The following is a 24,120-nucleotide window of genomic DNA, read 5'->3' on the forward strand; positions in this document are numbered from 1 at the left end:
CCATCTAATGTACCAGGGGACTATCTGTTCTTTACATGTCATGTCCTCAGGTCCATCCATTATTTCCTTACCCTGACTGGAAAAGGGAAGAGGAACCATCCCAGCCAGAATGCACATCCAACCAAACTGTGCTTATGCAACAGCCGCTCAGCTGAGTAAGGATCCACCCATGATCCAGGTTAGGGGTCCTCTAATCCTTTTCCAGTCATGAAGAGAAAAAAATGGATGGATTGGGGGTGGACAGCATCCATAAAGCAGTCATTCCCCCAGGACGATAAGTGGCAGTGCCACACAGCTACTGTACATTGGACTTGTAGGTTGGTACAGCAGCCCTGTTGGGTTCCTCAGCCGCTGCCAGCGGGCACTGCCAGGAGGGGCCTTCCCTGCTCCCTGGAGCTTCATCTTGGCCTGGCAATGTTACTCCTGTGTCAAGTATAAAAGAAGCCACCTATCATCACTCTGGACTGAAGGTCTAACTCAGGAGGGAGTGAACAACAGCTGCTAGAGAGGAGTGGAGAAAAAGTAAAATGGAGGAAGATGGAAGGAAGGAAAGATGACATTGTGTGTTTATTCACTAGGAAACCTGTAAGACGTTGATTTGAACCCAGGACTGAGTCACTGCAATTTCTGTGACACCCCCTAGTGGCCACTAATATATATTGTGGCGGGCGGCTGGAGCCCTTACCCAGCTGGGATCTCCCAAGTATGGAAGGACCAAGGCAGAGAGTGTTTTCAAGCTCATTTCTCCCCTGGACCGGCAGAGGGCATTATGGAAGCTCAACCCTGCTGGGGGCCCATGGCCACCGCCAGGGGGTGCCTGGACTTTTACAGGGCCTTATTTGGCAGCACTTCCGCCACACCCGGAAGTGTGCCGAAAGAAGCTCATTGGACACCTGGACTCCTTCCGGGTGTCCTATAAAAGAAGCAGAGTCAGCACCACTCAGTGGCCTGAGTTGGGAGGAAGTGGACGAAGCTCTTGAGGAGGAGGCATTGAGGCGTAAGGACTGGCAGCAAAGGGACTGTGTTGTGCTCTGTGAGCATGTGCTGTGTGGCAAAATCATGTCCTGCCTGCCTGTCGGGGATAGGGCGGCTGTACACGCCCTGGGATTCACAATATACATCTCTCTATTATATAACAAAATCTTGGGTCAAGATATGATTTTCTCAGAGACACTTTAACGTCCCGCGAGACAAGGAGGACAGCTGCTGTACAGGCTTTTAAATGTTCGAAGCGCTGCACGACAAACAGATCACGCAGCATGGCCCAAGCAGCAGCAGCAGCAATAACCCAGCTGATTGAGCATAGAGGAGTATTGTTTCCCACTGTATCGCCATTTAAGAGGGGGTTTCCGAGGAGCGACCTCCTTGGGATGCATTCAGCCCCCCTCTTCACAACGCGAGAGGCAGAGACGCGAAGTGGCAGGTGCGTAGCGTGCCCCTCTGGGGGGTGAAGGGGGTGGGCGAGTGAAGCGAGCAGGGGGCAAAGCCCCCTAGTATTATATATTTTACTAGCTGTCACCCGCGCAGTAGTGAAACACAACAAACTTTAAAAATCAATAAGCAAACATATCGCTAGCTAAGCCGAGGCAAGGTACACTCCAACACGTGGCGAGAGGTAGAGTGACTCGAACGGAGGCTGGCGCGGGAGTGATGAGGGTCCTCCCCATTTCCCCACTCCTGACGTCACGTTTCCCCCTCCCCACGGCCCACTGCCTGATTCTCAGATTAGCTCAATTATTTCAGTCCTGCAAGCAAACTAGAATACAATGAGAGAAGTCACAAAATCAACCAAACTGTTCAAGAAAATTCTAGAAAAAAAAACCCAATCTAAATCCGTTAAGTAGTTTTCTTGTGAAAAGTGGACAGACGTACAGACATACAGACGTTGGATTACATATATATATATATATTATATATATATATATATATATATATATATATACACACACACACACACACACATACATACTGTACATATATATACATATATACATACACACATATATACTGTATATATATATATATATATACATATATACTGTATATATATATATATACATATATACTGTATATATATATACATATATACTGTGTATATATTATATATATATATATATATATATATATATATATATATATATATTCACGGCATTCGTAGTCTGTGTCACAATCTGATTGTATGGGTGGTTACCTACCAGGTAACGCTTGTGGTTGGCCAGCAATCTGCTAACATCTGCCACGGTGCCCTCAGTTTGTGAGGAGCAGATCATAGAATGGTTGAAATAGTTTACTGTAAAATAAATGCAAAGAGTACACGACACGTGTTTCGCCCTCATTCTGGGCTCATCAGGTGTACACACTCCACTGCACTCCATACAATCAGATTGTGACACAGACTACGAATGCCGTGAATGTAATTACCCCGATCTACATGCTGTCAAATAAACGAACCACACGCCGTGGCGCAACGTTAGGGGCATCGCCTCTGGCGCTGACGTCCGAGGTTCGATTCCCGAGAGGGAGTGCAGTGGAGTGTGTACACCTGATGAGCCCAGAATGAGGGCGAAACACGTGTCGTGTACTCTTTGCATTTATTTGACAGTAAACTATTTCAACCATATATATATATATATATATATATATATATATATAATATATATATATATATATATATATATACACACATACAGTGGTGTGAAAAACTATTTGCCCCCTTCCTGATTTCTTATTCTTTTGCATGTTTGTCACACAAAATGTTTCTGATCATCAAACACATTTAACCATTAGTCAAATATAACACAAGTAAACACAAAATGCAGTTTTTAAATGATGGTTTTTATTATTTAGGGAGAAAAAAAATCCAAACCTACATGGCCCTGTGTGAAAAAGTAATTGCCCCCTTGTTAAAAAATAACCTAACTGTGGTGTATCACACCTGAGTTCAATTTCCGTAGCCACCCCCAGGCCTGATTACTGCCACACCTGTTTCAATCAAGAAATCACTTAAATAGGAGCTGCCTGACACAGAGAAGTAGACCAAAAGCACCTCAAAAGCTAGATATCATGCCAAGATCCAAAGAAATTCAGGAACAAATGAGAACAGCAGTAATTGAGATCTATCAGTCTGGTAAAGGTTATAAAGCCATTTCTAAAGCTTTGGGACTCCAGCGAACCACAGTGAGAGCCATTATCCACAAATGGCAAAAACATGGAACAGTGGTGAACCTTCCCAGGAGTGGCCGGCCAACCAAAATTACCCCAAGAGCGCAGAGACGACTCATCCGAGAGGTCACAAAAGACCCCAGGACAACGTCAAAAGAACTGCAGGCCTCACTTGCCTCAATTAAGGTCAGTGTTCACGACTCCACCATAAGAAAGAGACTGGGCAAAAACGGCCTTCATGGCAGATTTCCAAGACGCAAACCACTGTTAAGCAAAAAGAACATTAGGGCTCGTCTCAATTTTGCTAAGAAACATCTCAATGATTGCCAAGACTTTTGGAAAAATACCTTGTGGACTGATGAGTCAAAAGTTGAACTTTTTGGAAGGCAAATGTCCCGTTACATCTGGCGTAAAAGGAACACAGCATTTCAGAAAAAGAACATCATACCAACAGTAAAATATGGTGGTGATAGTGTGATGGTCTGGGGTTGTTTTGCTGCTTCAGGGCCTGGAAGGCTTGCTGTGATAGATGGAACCATGAATTCTACTGTCTACCAAAAAATCCTGAAGGAGAATGTCCAGCCATCTGTTCGTCAACTCAAGCTGAAGCGATCTTGGGTGCTGCAACAGGACAATGACCCAAAACACACCAGCAAATCCACCTCTGAATGGCTGAAGAAAAACAAAATGAAGACTTTGGAGTGGCCTAGTCAAAGTCCTGACCTGAATCCAATTGAGATGCTATGGCATGACCTTAAAAGGCGGTTCATGCTAGAAAACCCTCAAATAAAGCTGAATTACAACAATTTTGCAAAGATGAGTGGGCCAAAATTCCTCCAGAGCGCTGTAAAAGACTCATTGCAAGTTATCGCAAACGCTTGATTGCAGTTATTGCTGCTAAGGGTGGCCCAACCAGTTATTAGGTTCAGGGGGCAATTACTTTTTCACACAGGGCCATGTAGGTTTGGATTTTTTTTTCTCCCTAAATAATAAAACCACCATTTACAAACTGCATTTTGTGTTTACTTGTGTTATATTTGACTAATGGTTAAATGTGTTTGATGATCAGAAACATTTTGTGTGACAAACATGCAAAAGAATAAGAAATCAGGAAGGGGGCAAATAGTTTTTCACACCACTGTACATACATACATACATACATACACACACATATTATATTATATATATGAGAGAGAGAGAGAGATATACTGTATATATCATTATTATAAACACACATACACACACACAAACACGGAGTGGATTCAGAAAGTATTCAGACCCCTTCATTTCCTGCACATTTTAAAATTACATTTACAACACGATAAACAGATGCATTTGCCTTTTTGCCCATTAATCTAACTCAATAACCTAATATGGCAAAATGAAGAACAGAGTTCTGCAGGAAGTGACACCCTTATCATTTAAAAGAGCAAACCATTGGGTGTCTTCAGCAAAAATAATAAGAAGGACTTGAAGTTGCGCAGGCCACGTCAACTGACCCCAGGGCTTCACCTACTCACGGGATGCAAGGGGTCAAAGTTGCTCCTTTCGATAAACCTTTAAAAAAATGGGGATTGTATATATTGGCATGAAGAGTGTTGATTTATGCTATTTGGAGATTGACGATGACAAATATTTTTGAGGTTTGATTTTTTACTGGTGGTCCTAGCCCTCTAAAAGCCACTTCCAGAAGGTTACAAATGACAAATTTCAAACGTAAGCATGCAGGGTATCGTTTTAGACTACAGGTAGTTCAAGGTCGATAATTACAAATGCAATGTGATTTGTCATCCTGTACTACTAAATCTAGGCCTCTGTGGTTTTCTTTTACAATCTACTATATTTAGACTTTAAACATGTGAAGTATACATTTTAATATTTCAAATGTCCAACTTCTTTATTATTTACTTGCACCTCCTTAAGTAGTCAATCATTACATTTCTTATGGACACCCCAAATAAGGGCAGCTTACACGAATTCAAACCTTTCTTCATATAGCATCAAACAAGGCTAGGAAACATTAAATACAATAAAAAAGAATCATGAATAAAATACATTAATATCCACGTAAAAATGTACTTTATAAATGTGCTGTCACAACCCAGAAAACAATACAATACAATGAAAGTAGAAATCTTAAGTATTGTTATTTTTATACAAACACTCACAGAGCAAATGACCGGAATGTACAAGGCAACAACACACAGTTAAACAAATCAACATTTACTCATATAATATCCTGTACTGTAAGTCCTCCAACTTATAAAGAAAACCTGGGGGTTGATGGCAGGATTGGCATTCCGGCCACCATAAAAAAAAAAAAATTCCCATTATTCCAGTGCGGTGCTGAGGTGTCACCCACTACACTCGGTTCCCAATCCGGGAGGTTCGTGGTGTGGTGGGTGCAGCAACGTGTTATCAGCGTGTGCTCCCAGCCTCTCTCTCTCTATTACATAACACCTTACAGTCCTTTAAAAGTTAAAGATCAAGAGTCAGTCCATTTATCCAAACCTGTTTATTCTAGTTTTAGGGTGACACAAGGCCACAGTCCATCCTTGGAGACCTTCACACTGAGTAAATTCAAAGTGTGTGTTTAAGATGTAAGAAGGGGACTCCATGTGGACAGGAGAAGGACCTGCCATCTCCACACACAGAGTGAGCAAGGCAGAACCTGAACACCAGTAGTGCTAACCACTGTGCCACCATGGCCTGCCAAGTTCAAAGAATCAACCTTGTAACTTTAGTACACAAAGTGTGCAAATCCAAACCTGTTCACCATTACACCCCGATATTTTTTATGGCCCCTTTTCACAGCATCTAAAGTAGGGGTCCCCAACTCTGGTCCTGGAGGGCCACCGTGGCTGCAGGTTTTCATTCTCACCGTTCTCTTAATGAATGACCTGTTTTTGCTGCTAATTAACTTCTTTGGAATTTATTTTAATTGACCTGTTCTTGAAGACTCAGATCCCTTAATTGTTTCTTTTTCCTTAATTAGCAGCCAAACAATAATGAGGTACAAAATGAGCCAAAACAACTGGTGTCCATCATACAATATCTGAAAATAAAGAAAGATGAAGGTTTAAGGAATGTTGATTTGCTAAGGTCCTCAAAACATTTGATCAGCGCTCTTAGAAAAGAGAAAATCAACAATTTATGAAATGTCTGCTAATGCACCACGAGAGCAGCAACAAGCCACGGAATTAAAGAACGAGTTTAATTAACGACAAGACTCGGCACCTCGTTAAGCAACTGGTTGGGGTGAAATTGGTTGGAAATTGAAGCCCTGACTTAGTTGCTTTTCTGTTGGCTCACTCACTTCACATTTCATTTCTGTTTGGGTGCCATTTAAGGAAAGAAATTAAGCAATTCAGAGGAACAAATCTTAAAAAACAAGTTGATTAAAATGAAAAGAAAAGGAGTTAATTAGCAGCAAAAACTGGTCACCAATTAAGAAAAGGGTTAGAATGAAAACCTGCAGCCACCGGAGTTGGGGACCCCTGATCTAAAGCAATCCGGAAATCTCTATGTGATGACATTCCACCCCCATCGTCAAACTGGCTCAATCTAGTTCAAGGTCAGGGGGCCCGGGCCCAGACCCGATTCCAGCCCTATAACCACTACGGACAGGACCCTCTCAGTTGATCGCACACCAGCACAGTCCAGTGTTACCAATTAACTTGACGTTAGGCCCAATTATAATGTGACGAGGATCATTTCAATCACATCTTTTTTTTTTTTTTTTTGAAAGAACATCTTCCACGCTGAGCATTATGACAGTACCCAGCACTTTACAAACCATTAACAGCCATACAAGACGCTATTTTTATTTTATACAACACCTACCACAGAGATGGCAATCATAAAGTTCATCGTAATGCATCATTCATTTCCTACAGTGCGTCTTTCACAGCAAGAATCATCAAGTGCTTTATAATCCTTTAGCAACTAGAATACATTAAAATCAACTCATCTTATAAAATTGCACCCTTTACACATCCCCTTGGCTTGGAGCTGGAGAAGCAGCTGAGAACACATATGGATGGACCTTTCATATGCAGAAGTACCATCAATAGCAAACTGCTTCCCAAAGCAATTAACACTGTTGAACGTTCATTCACAAATCCTTTTTAATCCAGTTGAGAGTCATAGGGGTCACCATTAGGGGGTTACAGTCAATGCCAGTAGCATTTGGGTGAAGATGGGGAACAAGCTGACAGGCAGTCAGTCAGTCCATCATGCAGACCAGAGTCAACAATGAATCCATCACACGTGCCACCATAATCAGAGAAAAACCACACTGGCACAGAGAGGTAATGCAGACCCCACATGGGGCTCAGACTCAATGACCAACAGCTGCCCCATGGTGCACTGCTATAAAAATAATATTATTATTACTTATTATAATCATTATTAGCAGCCATACCACATGCACTTCAGAACAGCTCATCCACCTAAAGCTAAACATCTTCAGGCCCAGCCAGTGTTTGCATGGGAGACCAACCAGGAAAAGCTTGAGTTGCTTCTGTAAGAGGTGTTGGTGAGGCCAGCAGGGGGCGCTTACCCTCTGGTCTGAATGTGGACCCCAAAGCCCCTATGATATAAATATGGTGCCTTCCTACAGACAAGATGTAAAACTGAGGTTCTCACTCTCTTCCCTGGCCAACCTTCATAACAAGTAGGGTACATCTTGACTTTCTGGCAAAATTCCCCTCCACAGCCTGCTAATCATTCCCTGCCTCTAACTGCTTAACTAATTTTCTCACACCTTCACCACCCAATGTGTGTTGAGCGTACTGGCACAAAAAATGGCAGTCGTCGCGTCATCCAGTTGGATGTTGCACATTAGTGGTGGTTGAAGTGGCTCCCCATTCACTATGTGTGGCGCTTTGATTAGTGAGAAAAGAGAATTCTTATTCTTTGGCGGACACCTTCATCCAACATCAGACATACAGCTGGTTCCATTTCTTTTGTTTTTACAATTGGGGTCCAGTGGTCATGGTCACACAGTGTCAGTAGTGGGATTTGAAGTCCAAAGCCTTAACAACACCACCATGCTGCCTTAAAATGGAAGGATACCAGTCATTAAAACTACCACACAAAGAAAGACGTGAAACATCAAAGTGACTTTCATATTGCAGATCACTTATAATGCATGGCATACAGGATTAGAAGCATAGCTCAGTATTTGGTGTGCCCACCACGGGGAAAAATAGCTACTTATACACAAGCTGGTATGGACAGGAACAGACATTGGATATGCATTTGTGGAATGGCATGCCATGCATCCTCTAGAAGTCCAGAGTATATCTATGGTAACCTCTGGTGGTTTCTGGCACACCAGTCTTCATTTGACTATGTCCCAGACAAACCTGGTGAACGTGCAGGTCAGGGAAGAAGTGGCACAGAGTGGTCATCTAGGAATTCTAGGCAGTCCAGCATCATCCTATTGGAATATACCAACAGGGAATCTCTGCAGGTCGGGTTACCACCTCAGCCTCCAGAACCTCTGTGGTGTATGGCGGGCTGGTCAAGCTACCAGCATTGTTTATGAGAGGGCAACGGGAGTGGAGCACAATGGCACCCCACACCTTAATACCTGGTGCTGGGCCTGTATGGTGCTGCAAAACGTGTGCGTCCAGGAGCCTTTCGCTGTGGTGCCCCCATTCACAGATCTACACGTAATGGTGCATTGAGCTGAAATGGCACTCATCCAGAAACAAAATGGGATGTCACTGGCTGGGTTTTCAGCCCCATTGCAGTCACAAAAACCTGTGGTTGATGGTCAAGGGGTGCTTCTTATGGCAGAGCATTAATTACTTCTATAAAAATCGGCAAGTCAAGTAAAATGACATCTTTTATTGGCTAACTAAAAATATTACAATATGCAAGTTAGGCAACTCAGGCTCCTCCTTCAGGCAGTTTATAATCTGTAATCTTTGATGCCAATAAAAGGTGCCATTTTGCTTGACTTCCTGATTTTATAAATGGGTACAACAGGGGGCACTGTTGCTAACAATATCATCCCCTTTCTCATCCACGGCACTAAGAAGGCACCCAATGAGGATAAGTGACCTTTCCGGCTGGACTCCTATAAAATATGGCCGTCCTCTGGAGATGGGGTCCCATTTGGACCAGACCCAGCACTAAGATGGAGCCAAGCCAGCCCTGCTCTATTGAATAACAGGGGTCTGCTACTCCAACTAGTGCCCCCTTACTTTGTATTGTTTTGCGCTGTGCACCTTGTGCTTTCTTTTGTGCTGAAGCCAACAAATTAAACGGGGCAACCTGGCTAGCACCCCAATAATTTTTAGACTTTCTTGTGTCTTCGCTCAACAACATTACATATAGCACCATTTTATATAATTCAACAAAAGGACCAATTTACCAGAGAGGGCGTCTCATTGGCTCCGCTCATCCAGAGCACTGCTTAGGGGGGCTTTACAAAGTAACACAATAAAGATATTGAGATAGTGGACGCATTATGGACACTGAAGACAGCCCCACGGCTGGAGTTTGCTTTTTAGGCAGCTGACCGGACGCTCTTTGCAGAACTGCAGTTACCTCTGTGAGATTCACTGGGAACAAGGCAGTGCAGTTATCATGATGCTCAGAAGATAAAAGAGTAAAAATCCAAAGGGAATGAATGTGTGGTTACGACAACATAAAATAGGCCACAATAAATAATTAAAAAGAGAGAACTGCTGACCTTATGAGGAATGCTTTTAGCAAAGAGGAATGTGTCAGCAATGAAAAAGACACCGAGGAGAGTTCAAACTCGAACGGTCCGCTCCTGATGTAATGTCAATGTGGAGCTATAATTGCCCTTCACATAAGATGTCCTCCTTGAACATTTTAACAAGATTACGGCAAGAATCCTTTCTGTTTCAAAGTGTGGGTCTGATTAGTTTCTGTGGGTATATATATATGTGTGTGTGTGCGTGTGTGTGTGTGTGTGTGTGTGTGCGCACTATAATAGGCAGACAGCCCCAGAAGGTATAAATAATGAATCATCATTTTTAGATTCGGAAACAAAGATGAGACACGTTACAGAAGTTTATTACAGTTTGTGTCTCCTTACGTAGGTCACTGAAGGGGTGCAAAACACCAAAGAGATTAGACGGAGTCTCCAGACTAACGGCAGGCACACAAACTTGAGGGTCCCAGCAAAAGGATTGTCTGTCAAGCCCTTCCATCCCAAAATAGATAGAAAGGTGACCCAAGTGGGCCGATAGATTAATCTGATAGAAAAAAAATAAATGCACTAATTAGGCACCAGGGACTGAAGTCAACATAGCAGCGACATCAAGTGCAGGGTAGGAATCAACCCCAGAATGAGATGTCCACCCATGCAACCAATTAAGAGGGGCAAACTAACTGAACGTGGAAGTCTTTGGAGGAAACTGAAGTACCTGGGGAAAAAAAAAAAATCTGCTAAAAACAGGAGGAGACCCTGCAGATTCCGCACACCTTGAAATCTTCAGAACAGGTCAAACATTTGGAAAATGCCGTTTAACGCAGACAAGTGCAAAGTTCTGCATCAGAGCAAAAGGAACATCAAGTTTAAATACAAGATGGGCAAGCAATCTCTGGAAAAAAAAAAAAGGATTTGAGGTTGATGACGATGCTGTGTTCTTGTTGTCTAAGCAAAGTGCAGAATCAATTAAAAAGGCAAATAAAATGTAGGTTAGATCTGTCACACACGTGCAAATAGGAGACAGCTAAAGGGCCTGTGTAATAGTAATTCCATGCCAGACCAGGGGGCGGTGAGATGCACTAACGGTCTCTCTCAATCCCTTGCAGACCATTCTCAGGAAATCCCGCCCGGTTCTGGCGTCTCTGACGACGTCACTTTCAGTTCCGGCTCCGATGACGTCACTTCCTCTACTGGCCTTTAAAGCCTCCATGTCAGCAGTTCTGTTTTGACTCAGTCTTGTGAACATCTCACAATTATTCCTATTTGCTATACGGGTGGCTGCCCCAAACCTTTATGATGTTTTTGTGTCGTTCTTGAAAGTGTTGAATATAAATTGAGAGATGTTATGCTTAGGCTATACGCTCACCACCCACTTTATGAGGTTTACCTTGCTAGCACCAGGTTGGACCCCCTTTTTGCCTTCCGAACTGCTGTAATTCTTCATGACATTGATTCAACAAGGCACTGGAAACATTCTTCAGGGATTCTGGTCCACATGGACATGACAGCATCACGTAGTTGCTGAAGATGTGATGGTTGCACATCCATGATGTGAATCTCCTATTCCACCACATCCCAAAAGTGCTCTACTGGATTGAGATCTGGTGACTGTGGAGGCCAGTGAACTCATCGTCATGTTCAAGAAACCAGTTTGAGATGATCTGAGCTTTATGACAGGTTGCATTATCCTGCTGGAAGTAGCCATCAGAAGATGAGTACACTGTGGTCATAAAGGGATGGACATGGTCAGCAACAAGACTCAGGTAGGCTGTGGCATTTGAACGATGTTCAGTTGGTACTAAGGGGGCCAAAATGTGGTAAGAAAATGTCCCCCACACCATTAAACCACCACCACCAGCCTGAGCAGGATGCTTTTGTGTTGCTGATGCCAAAACTTTGACCCTACCATTCAAATGTCGCAGCAGAAATGAAGACTCATCAGACCAGACAATGTTTTTCCAGTCTTCTACTGTCCAATTTTTGTGAGGCTGTGTAAATTGTAGCCTCAGTTGCATTTTCTTAGCTGACAGGAGTGGCACCCTGAGAACTGAAGCTCACTTGATATTTCCCCTTTATCAGACCATTCTCTGTCAACCCCAGAGGTGGTTGGGTGTGGAAATCCCAGTAGATCAGCAGTTTCTGAAATACTCAGACCAGCCTATCTGCCACCAACAACCATGTCATATTCAAAGTCACTTAAATCACCTGTCCTTCCCCATCCTGATGCTCGGTTTGAACTTCAGAAAGTCATCTTGACATTAGATATTTGTGTTAACAAGCAGCTGAGCAGGTGTACCTAATAAAGTGGCCGGTGAGTGTATAATGCTCTGGAAAGACCACATCCAGAGTCCTGTGTGCAGTTCTGATCACCACGCCAGAAAAAAAAGACATAGCAGCACTTGAAGCTGAGCAGAGAAGAGCAAACAAGTACATCCCAGGACTTCAGGACATGTCTTACTGTGACAGACTTAGCAAGTTAAACCTGTTTAGTCTCAAACAGCACAGGCACATCAAAAACACAAATTAACTCCCTGCTTCCAGAGTATACTCACAATGTACCACCAGGACCCGTAGAAATCCCTCCAGATTTATAGGGCAGAGGGCAGTGATTGGAAAGTGACCCTGCCTCCTGGAGAGCCACTCACAAAGTACATGGAACATAACAAAGGCAGCGTATATTGTGACGGGTGGCCATGGCTATCACGGCCGAGATGCCAGGTGGATGGAAGGACCAGGAGAGACAGCATCCACAAGACTCTACCTTCCCTGGGATGCTAGAGAGTAGCCCACCTGGGTGGCTGTGGCACCACTGATTCCTGCAGGGCATGGTGGGATTTGGAGTTTGATGCAGCCCTGTTGGGTTCCGTGGAGGTCACTAGGGTGAGCTGCAGAGATGGCAGAGCCCTGTTATACTGGGTTTCCATCACACCTGGGGGTAATTCCAGTTAACCCTGTTTAGCCATCTGGAGCACTCCCAGGTGTAACATAAAAGGAGCCGCCTCACTCCACATGGGGAGCCAGAGTCGGGAGGAAGAGGGACAAAACTTACCAGTGTAGGAGTGGAGGCGGAAAGGAGACAAAGAAAAGAAGGAACTGTGTATTGGTCTGCTTGGTGCATTGTACTGTGCTGCTGTGGGGAGCAAGGGGAAAGCGCTCCCCAACATGAAAAGAACATGTGTGCTGTGCTGGAACTCGTTTCAGGTTGGGGTGGCTGGAGATGCACATAATCAACAAAAAGGACCATCATAACACAGGAATCTGAGCCCCCAGTCAGGTAAGGAACCCTGGCTCAGACATGACAACTACAAACTCAATGCACCACTGCAGAGATCCTCTTCCTGCCTCCATAAATAGAATGAGATGAGGTGGGGGGGGGTCTCAGCAGTAGTGATGAAAGGGTGGCCCCACCTCTTGGGCAGAGGGTACCACTTATCACAAGGAATGGACGCACATAAAAGTGACAGCACCTAATTACTAAATCACAGACAAATGTAACAGAAATTACATACAAATATGAAAAAACAACAGAAAATAAAGATAAGCCCCGGAATAAACCGTGGCAGTAACATAACACGTGTACGTGAGGAACAAACAACCCAGACATGGAGTGGAATCAGAAACCGTGACCCCTTTTAAGAAGTATCCAGATGATATTTTGGGATGGCTTAGCTATTAGCCTGATGGACCAAATGGTCCCCTCTCGTTTATCAGATTTTTAATGTTCTTATGCTGGACTCTGGCATTAATGCCCACAGGACTAACCATAGAGCCACCGTGTCACCCTAACAAGTTTATCTGTTTATATATTCACTCACACAATCACAACGTGGAATTCCAACACAGTACAAATCATTTACATCACCACAACACCTCTAACAGGTCAGACTGAGCAGGATGACCAATGTCTTGAAACTGGTTTGGTGCTTCTCTTCAGTTCTGTTCATCTTTAATTACTACATTTTATAAATGCCTATTAGTCTAAAAGAAAGAACTGCTGTTTGTTTCCTCCACATCTAGGGTACAGCAGAAGGCAAAACGCATGTTCAGGTCACTGGCAGTCATATGCAATGTCAACCAGCCCTTCAATTCTGACCTTCATCATTAGGAGTATGACACCCTGCCACCATCCAGCTGCTCTTTCTCATGGACTCAAGGACAATCTCCATTAACTCCCACACCCATTTTATCTGCCTGGGTGTTACTGCAGTGTCTGGTCTGTAACATCAGGTTCCACAGTGAGGTCTTCTTACGTCTTCATTGGCTGCTTTGTTACAAAGTCAAACTGCAGCTCCAGTACAGCAGGACATCATAATGGCACAGTGCCACCTCAAGGCCCCAGCCTGGCCACGGTCTCTACGTGGTTTTCAGGTTCTCCCCGTCTCTGTGTGGCATTTTCTCTGGTTGGCCAAAGACATGCATGTTAGGTGAATGGATTGATGTATTTATAACCGGTCAGGTTAGTGCCTCAGCCCCCATCCAAGGTTGGCTTCTGTAATGTGCCCAGTACTGTCCATAAAGGTACACAAACATGGGGAGAACAAACAAACTGCACACAGACTGTGAGTGGGCTACAATTTAAACCTGGGACCCTGAATCCATGAAGCAGAAGCTTACTAGTGGATCTGAACATGTTCTTCTTTTATTTTTGGTTATTGCCGTTTTCCCAACGATGTAAGTGGCAGGTAAATTTGCAATTAGAAACTACCTTGAGCACAAGTATGTGTGTGTGGACTCTGAAATAGGTGGGCACCTCATTCTGGTCTTAATGTGTGCATGATATGAATGAATTGGAGTAAGTGGGGTATACAGTATGTAGGAATATGGATTACAAAAACTGAGATTAAATGATTAAAGAAAAAACTAATAAAAGGATACAGTTATATAAAAATAATTTCCAAGCTAAAAAGTAACAATGAAAGGGGATTAGAATGACAAGCCAGTGCGCCAAGCTGAACACTTGAACAAGTGGCACTTGCACTTCTTGACCTTTAACGTCTTTTGAGTCTTCATAACGTTTGAAACTGTGCATTCAAATCAAACCATCTGTGAGAGGTGCCAACAATGATGTCCCTCTTCTGCCATCCGTCGGGATAATGAAGTGCCAGGCCCTAACGCAGCCTCATGCTCTCTGAATCATACGCCCGCTTGACTCCTCTTATGAGGTCCCCATTCCCCGATTGTTTTTTTTTTTTTTTTTCCCTCCAGTGGCGGGTCGTCCCATAATGGAGCACCACTACCACCACTTCTCTTGTTATTCTGTGCCTCCTCTTTTCATGGTGGTCTGTTCCACATTTAAAACAGCAGGTCTGACAGCGCCTTTCAACGTGGAGTCCCCTGTCTCACGCTGGCAATAAATGCCACCAGCTAGGTGTGCTACCTTCAAGCAATAACACTTACAATGCTGCATCTGTTCAGACTATTTAAAAAATAAATAAATAATTGCAGTCACTCTCTTTCGTCTGTGGGAGGAAGTCAAAGTGCATTGTGAAAATATCATTGCAAACAAATCATTCAGTCCTCCATAAGAGCATAAAATAAAAATGTGGCAAATGAGAGGAGAACATTCAGTCCATTAAGTTAATAAAATAGCTAAGCTGCCCCCCATTTCTCATTCGGATTCTTCTTAAAGGTTGTCGAGGTTTCTGCTTCCACACCATGGCTCGGTACTTTATTCCGGAGTCACACAACTCTTTGCATAAAGAAGTGCTTCCTGGCTTCAGTCCTTCAACTTGCACTGATGTCCTCGAGTATGTGATTCACCATTAGGCTGAAGGAACTGAAACATTAGAGCAATCTGGACAAGAACAGGCCATTCAGCCCGACAAAGCTCGCCAGTCCTATCCACTTGATTCTTCTACAATAACATCAAGTCGAGTTTTCAAAGTCCTGAAAGTCTTACTGTCTACCACACTACTTGGTCACTTGTCTGTGGTTCAACGTGTAAAGAAAAACTTCTTAATGTTTGTGTAAAATTTCCCCTTAACAAGTTTCCAACTGTTTCCCCGTGTTATTGAAGAACTCATTTTAAAGTCACAGTCTCGGTCCACTGGACTAATTCCCTTCATAATTTTAAACCCTTCATTAGTGTGTCTCCTCGTAATCTTCTTTAGCTTAAACTGAAAAGACTCAGCTCTTTCAATCTTTCTTCATAACTCATCCCCTGTAGTCCTGGACTCAGCCTAGTCGCTCTTCTCTGGACCTTTTTCTAGTGTTGCTATGTCCTTTTTGTAGCCTGGAGGCCAAAACTCCTCACAGGACTCCAGATGAGGCCTCACCAGTGTGTTAAAAAGCTTGAGCAGACCCTCCTTGGACTTGTACTCCACACGTCAGGGCGCTATATAACATTGACTTTCTGTTAGCCTTCTTAATGGCTTCTGAACACTGTCTGGCAGTTAATAGCGTCAAGTCCACTATGACTTCTTCTCATAAAGTAGAATTTTGATTTTCAGACCTCCCATTGTGCCTTCAAACCTCACACTTTTACTTCCTTCGTGTGATTTGTTACATTATGACATTAAATGTCATCTGTCACAAATCTGCTGTATGCTCTCCAAGTCCCTCTGTGATGATCCAATGGATTAGAGATTATCTGCCAATCCACTTATCTTGGTATCATCTGCAAACTTCACCAGCTTGTTACTTATATTCCTATCCAAATCATTAATATCTACAGTATTATAAATAGCAGCGACTTTAGCACTGACCCCTGCTGGACACCGCTCTTAACATCCGCCAGTTCTAAATTGGGTTCCTCGTGTAACAGGGTGTCTAACATACTAAGTTGAGTTATTTGGGGCTTCACCAAATCCTGATAACATTCATTATGCTGTTATGTTTTCCTGTTGTGTTCCTCTTTTATTTTCCTGCTCCGTTTATTGTGTTGTTACGCCATCAGTGTGAGAGGAGGTAAGCACGCTGTTATTCTCTGTACAGTGGAATTAATTAAATTATTTTAAATTGCTCGAGTTGCATTTTTTTTGTATGTGACAGTAATGGTAATATGATCTTCATAGTGTACAATTGTTGTTTTGAAAGGCTTTGAATGATTTTCTATTCATTTTGATTATGTGTTAAGGTGAGCATTCAACGGCCTTTCCATGTGTTTATTGTTAATAGGAGGAATTGCATCAATAGAGCTTGAACAGTCATTTTTATTTTCTCTGTTTTAACATTTCCATAGTGGAAACATAACATTGTCATAGTGGTACTCTAAGCTATCTATCTAAGCTATCGACTTCCCGACAGTGTTCAGAAGCCATTAAGAAGGCTAACAGAATGTCAGGTTATATAGCGCCTTGATGTGTGGAGTACAAGTCACAGGAGGGTCTGCTCAAGCTTTATAACACACTGGTGAGGCCTCATCTGGAGTCCTGTGTGCAGTTTTGGTCTCCAGGCTACAAAAAGGACACAGCAGCACTAGAAAAGGCCCAGAGAAGAGCGACCAGGCTGATTCAGGGCTACAGGGGATAAGTTATGAGGAAAGATTAAAAGAGCTGAGCCTTCACAGTTTAAGAAAAAGAAGATTAAGAGGCGACATGATTGAAGTGTTTAAAATGATGAAGGGAATTAGTCCAGTGGATCGAAACGGTGACTTTAAAATGAGTTCATCAAGAACACGTGGACACAGTTGGAAACTTGTGAAGGGTAAATTTCACACAAACATTAGGAAGTTTTTCTTTACAAAGAGAACAATAGACACTTGGAATAAGCAACCAAGTTGTGTGGTAGACAGAAGGACTTTAGGGACTTTCAAAACTTGACTTGATGTTTTTTTGGAAGACTAGGGGGCTCTGCCCCATACTCGCTTCGCTCACCCAACCCCCGGGTTTGGTGTTTTTGGTAGGATATACAATTTAAAGAGATTGTTATTTTCATGGGAATTGTTACATATGCATTATTTTCACTTTTACTTTAAAACTTTTGTAAAAACAATACTTGCCCCTTATTTCCGGCTCCAGGCGTGGTTACATCTCTTTCTCACAGGACGCACAACACTGCTCGCGTTGTTAAGGGGGAGCGGCTGAACGCACACTAAAGAGATGCCGTTCGCTCAGCTGCTGTCTTTCTGCTGCTGCTACTGGCGAGCTGCGTGTTCTGTTTATCTCGATGTGCATCGATCTTTTAAAAGCCTGTACATCAGTTGTCCTTTTGCCTCTGTGTCTCTGCCGCTCGTGTTGTCGGGGGGGGGGGGGGGGGAGGGGGGGGCTGATCGCACGCTAAGGAGATGTGCTCGGATCATCTGCTGGCTTGTTGCTGCTGCTGGCGATCTGCGAGTTCTGCTTGTGACTTGTCATTGCTTTAAGAGCTGGGAGCACATGATGTCTGTCTGCCAAAAGCATTCCAACAACTGCCAGGTTAGATGTCCGTGAACTTGCTTTAAATGTTGTCTTGCGGGACTTCAAATTGTCTTCTGAGAAGATCACGTCTCACCTCCCGTCCAAGATTTTTTTTTATAATAGAGAGAAATAAGTGGATAGGACCGGTGAGCTCTGTTGGGCTCAATGGCCTGTTCTCGTCTAGAGTGTTCTAATGTTCTAATTTCAGGTATGTTATTTTTTTGTATTTGTAAACTGAGCGTTGAATGAATATATGCATGTTGTTGGAATTTACAATCGCATCCCAGTGTTCACTGTGTTACTGTGAGAGGAGAAGGAATTGTATCAGTTGTGGTGCACAGTCAGGGCCCTTACCCGGCCTGGACGCCTGTACGCTGGAAGGAGCATTGTCTCCCCCGAAGCGCTAGAAGGCAGCCCCCCTGCAGTGCGGTGCTACCCCGGGTTTGAAGCATGGAAGCTCAACCTTGTTGGGGCCTGTGATTTTTGTTTGTTTTTTTACGCCGTCGAGCGTCTGAGAGTAAACGGGGTGGGCCGTGTTGGCACCCCAAAAATTCTTCCTTTGTCAGACCCTTCTATTCCTCGGACGAGCACAACTGGCAAATTTGTTGCCCACCCTGCCTTCAGTACAATAGAGTTAGTAATGTTAAGATAAAGTATCTATCTATCTATTACATGAAATGTGCAGTCATACAAAACAAATGAAAAAGTCTGCTATGTTTTAACTGTTTGTGTTGATGCAGAGTTAATGGCTGTTTGAATATTAGTTCCACGCAATAAAATTCAATTCAATTAATCTGACTTATTTTTTTGCCTATACGAATACGTATAAAAAAATATTAATGTCATCCAACTAAAATTTAGTTGTAGACAGATTTATGAAAATGTTGGTTTAAATAATATATTCAAGTTCAACCAAAAAGAAACGTGTTAATTCACCCAACTGTAAAAAAATTTTTTTTTTTTTTTTTAAGTTGATCCAACATTTCATATTTCACCGTGTAATCAAAGTGCACTTCTAACCACGCAAGTCAAACCGTCCAAATACTCGGAAGTCTCGCGGCTCGGCCGCAGTAAGCATCGCGAGGACTTCCACTTTTTTTTTCACGGTTCTATGCCGATACTTGAAAATCCAGCGAGCAAACGCCGGGTGTGCGCATTTACGTCAGGGTCTCACGTGTGTAACTTGTAGTAGGACACCGGACTTTTCAGCGAAGGCACTGGATGGGCTGTTGGGTGACTCGAATGGTCACTTACTACTGTGTAATAAGACCATATCGGGCGTCCTGCAACTTAAAATCACCAAAAAGACTGTTGGGTGACTCGAATGGTCACTTACTACTGTGTAGTAAGACCGTATCGGGCGTCCTGCAACTTAAAATCACCAAAAAGACAACACTCTGGAGTAGGAGCTACCTATAGGGCACGTACTTGTCACAGAAGGTAGACGACAAAATGTTTTTGTGTTATATAACAGAAAGTGACTTACAGGTCGCCTTTAGGTCGTTTTTATTCAGTTTACTCATGAAACGAAAAATCGTGATATGTTTATGAATAATTAGATGCCATTGAAGACTACACGAACGTCTGTCAGTGACCATGGGGACTGGACTTTTGGATATACAAATCGAAATGTATAATTCCATAATAATCGCCCCATCTTCCAAATCCGCTTAAGCAGAAGCAGGGTGGGGTAGCTGGAGCCTTTGCCAGTAAGCATCGGACGCGGGGCAAGAACAACACCTGTTCCATCACTGAGGGAACACACACACACACACTACAGCATCAGCAATCCACCCGAGCTCAGAATAACTACAAGAAAACTAAAAAAATGTGTTTCTACTTGTGCGTATGAGTCCGCCTGCAGGCACCCCACAACACTAGGCAAACCGAATTCAGTTTCCAGCTCTCCTATCTAATTCAGGGTTGTGGGGAACATCACCCGTGAGCTCGATCATCAGCAGCTGACCACCGCGTCTCTACTTGGGTCCAGTTTAGAATCACAAACTAACCTGACGCGTCCTCGAGCCCAGTGCCGCTGCTGGGATTTCATCGGCGCCCACTGAAGTGGAATGAGTGGGAGTGAATGTGGTGTCACGTACAGATGTCATTCTGTTAGGTTTATTATTGCATTACTGTACCCCCACTCAAAAATAAGCTATTGAGGATGTTCACTTTTTGCATGTGAGAAAATAATTGTTTGCTGGCCTCACTTCTTTTTTTCTTGTTACATTGTCTTAAATTTATTAGATGTCACACTAACAGAGTTTATGTTGAAACAAAGGATCGCATTATTTTGTTTTTCAACAGACTCATAATGCGTCTCGGAAATCTTATTTCAAGTTACTCGTACTCAAAATTAATACTTTGTTGATCCTCAAAACATGGTATTCCTATTTTCCTTGTACACAGATGCATTTCTTTATATTAAAACGCTCAAGTTGTGTACGTCACTACCCCATATTAGCATAAGAGATGACATTTTGCATAAAGAACCGCCCCTTTTGTTTCCCACGCACTCCGACGGCTCTCCACACCATTGTACCCTTGGAGAGAACGGCGAGGACGGTCAGGTGTGTGATATTTTCCAAGTGCCGTGGTTTTTTACGGGATGCTAGAAGCTGACGTATAATACAATTTGACACCTTTCATCAGAAAAATCAGAAAAACATCTTTTTCTTTGTTTCCAGGACAACAATATAATTAATGTTATGATTACGTGAATAATACAAATCAGTCAAAAATATAACTTGTTGACCTTATGCGATAAGCTTAAATATTAATTCTAGCCTGTTTGTCTCGTATATTCTAGTCTTTTACTGGAGTTCAACATAAAAAATGTTAATTGAAATGTAGAGATTTTTGCTTAAACACAACCCGGCACTCTTTTCGTTTCGTTTCGTAAGATAGTTTAAGTGTATTAACCCCCAAATTACCACATCTAATTTATTCAGGCAATTTTCGTGGAACAAGTTGATGAAAAAATTTTAGGTTAGTCCAATGAACTATTTTTTAGATGCTGCTGTTTGAGTAACCATTTTATTGATAGATATACACCAATTGGGAAAAACAAAATAAATGTAACCGATCGTATCTGAAATGCTTTAAATCGTCATGAATGTAAGCGTCAGCCTTATAATAAATACACTAGAACGGCATGCACAGTCATCACTGCAAATCACAAATGCAATTCAGATTTCACGTATCATTTGTGCTTCGCTACCCGACTTATCGGGTCGTGGTGGTCCAAACTCAATTCCATCAGCACTCGGGGTCAAGTTGGTATCCACGCCAGGACCGAACGTCAGGCCATTGCAACGCACATTCAGTGCCAGTTTTGCGTCACGAATCAACCGAAATGATTTGTCTGTTAGATGAAAACCGGGAGTACAGTATTCGGATAAAAGTGAACGCGGACCCATGAGAACGTACAGACTTCAAATAGAAAATGATTGAGCTGGGATAGGACCCCAGTCGAATGTGCAGCCATATCGAGTTAATGGTAATGGGCTAACCAACACAGAGTATAAAACAATACAATGGAAAAGAAGGTAAAATATACAATGGTGCGATACATACGGCATTTGACAACTATAAGAAAATTAATGTCGCCTGCTATTGTCTCGTGTAATTCATACTATATACATACAACTGCGTGCCCTCCGGTCCCGTTACCGGCTGCTGCTGCTGCGGTGCATTCCATGGCGCTGCTCCGTTCGCCCGGGTATTCCACAAACATTCCAGTTTTTTTTTTCTTACAGTGCAAATTCGATTGGCGATTATTGCCAAAGCCATACAGTGTGAGGATCGCGTCCAGAACCTGTAACCCCTCGCAACACTTTCTAAAAATTAGAAGTTTCGTCACAGGTTAATTCATTTTCTGTGCCTGCGTTTTCACCGATCCGTTCAGACGGCGTCAGGTGCGAGGCACAAACCGACCCCCAATCGGACGAACGTTTGGTTTTGTGTATTTTAGTAACATTTACTATATATTTGACTGCATTTTTTGACTGATACCTTTATCTAAGACGACGTACAACATCTGAGACACAATTGATTACAATTATTTTATTTTTGTTCAGTTGGCGTACAGACAGGTGAAGTAACCTGCTCACGGTCACACAGTGTCCGCAACCTCACTGTTTAAAGCCCAGAGCCATAACCGCGACGCCGCCACATACAGGTAGAGTGGTGTCTCACTGGAAATGGATTATCCGAGACTGGGTTCTTGATCGGCCAGTTTACACACGTGTGCAGAATTGGCGTGTGGTTTTAACATGAAATTTTAAAAGCGATTTCATTCATTCATTCATTCATTCATTCATTATTCCGATACGTCTTCATCACGATAAGTCTAAAATTCTGTTCCAATGTACAAACACTTTTACGGCACTCAGCCTGTCTCTCGTTTGTTGTCATTACCTCCGCGATTCGACGTTAACAGTATGAGACATGGCAGTCTAACCCGGCCGGGAATTTACAAATGCTTTCGTTACATGAAACTCCACACAGGATCTGAGCGCTCTGCAACTGTCCAGTCAGTCAGGATACCGCAAAATGAAAAGTTACACCTTCTCTTTTAAAAAGGACATGTAGTCACGATACTGAACTGTATGTGTGTTTCGTAAAACTGCTGTGAATGCCGCTATGTAAAATTAAGCCTGATTGATTGATTGATTGATTGACTGACTGACTGACTGACAGCTACACGCACGCGCTCGCGAGCACGCACATACGAGTACAAACGGGCCAAACATCATCACTTACCTGAATTCTGAGTCGAACGTGACAAGCAGGATACTACCATCAGCAATAATCCCACGAAACAGATTTGCCACAGAAAGAACTGCTTTCTCCTTCGCCTTTGTGCTTTGATCTTGCTCGGATTGAGCACCACTTGGAGCTGCAGATTCCTGGCGTGGCATTTCAGAAGCATCCCGTCGGAGCCAGCATCCATGGAGCTTTGAATTTAGATCAAACTCGAGTAAGAACGGAGGAAGCCGATAAAGAGAAATGCGGCCGGGCGCAACTTCTTTGCTGAAAGAAAACTGAACACGTTCCGTGTCCACGAGAAACTTTTCTTTTCTTTTTTTTTTTTTTTTTTTTACAACATTGTTAATTCCGAACTGGAGCGGCAGGACACGTCCATTGATATTTGATTTACAGCCACGTCTCCCAGGGCTGGATCAGCTGCGAGGCTGAGGATGTACGAGATGCGCTCATTCACATTGATGCTGTGCAGCTGTTTGAGGAAGCGAGCGAGAGAGAGAGAGAGAGAGAGAGAAACTGGAGGCTGGCTCTTTGTCGAAATAGCGAGCTGAACATCGGAACACTGACCACTGCCCTCTGGTGGCGACTCGTATTAACGCGCAGCGTGCGCCAGCTTTAAATTGTGGTGGGCAGCCCGTGACATTTATCACAACGCGGCAAAGATGCCATATACTCGAACCTTATTTTCTTCGTGTGCTTTGTTGACGTGTGTCATCTCTTGGCTCTGGCGATGAAAGTTTCATAATTAGGGTTATCAGTTTTAGTCGAGGCGACCATACCGATTTATTACAATTTAATTTCTTTTATCATTACTATATTTAGTCGTTCGAATAATAAAAAAGAATAATAACAGCATACTTCGCTAGTCGTGAACAACCGGTTCGTTTAATTTGAGTCCATCCATTTCTTGAAAAGCGCTCATCACAATAAAGGAGCCAATCACAGCAACATACAAATCAAGATTTTATCCTCATTTAAATAGCATCTTTAGATAAAGGAGTTGTGATTCAATGTATTCAATGAAAAATGAACAAATATGCCATTTTCTGTTTGTGGAAAAAGTAAGCACACCCTTGGCTCTAATAGCTGGTATCACCCCTCAAGTTGGCATTTCCTATAATGGTTTACTAGTCTCTCATTGACTTGGGGAAAGTGTTTCCC

At 43.0% G+C, this 24,120-nt stretch overlaps 1 protein-coding gene across 1 annotated transcript in view; it reads right to left on the bottom strand.

Annotated features, from left to right (window-relative positions):
* slc24a3 (solute carrier family 24 member 3) overlaps positions 1–23,497 on the bottom strand; it is a 420,704-nt gene extending 397,207 nt beyond the window's left edge. Inside the window, exon 1 of the mRNA XM_051919605.1 lies at positions 22,957–23,497. Within this exon, the coding sequence (XP_051775565.1) occupies positions 22,957–23,146 (190 nt within the window). The 5' untranslated portion in view covers positions 23,147–23,497. The remainder of the gene's footprint in view (positions 1–22,956) is intronic.
* Positions 23,498–24,120: the final 623 nt, after the last annotated feature.

Source organism: Erpetoichthys calabaricus, chromosome 15, assembly GCF_900747795.2.
Source record: "Erpetoichthys calabaricus chromosome 15, fErpCal1.3, whole genome shotgun sequence".
NCBI lineage: Eukaryota > Metazoa > Chordata > Cladistia > Polypteriformes > Polypteridae > Erpetoichthys > Erpetoichthys calabaricus.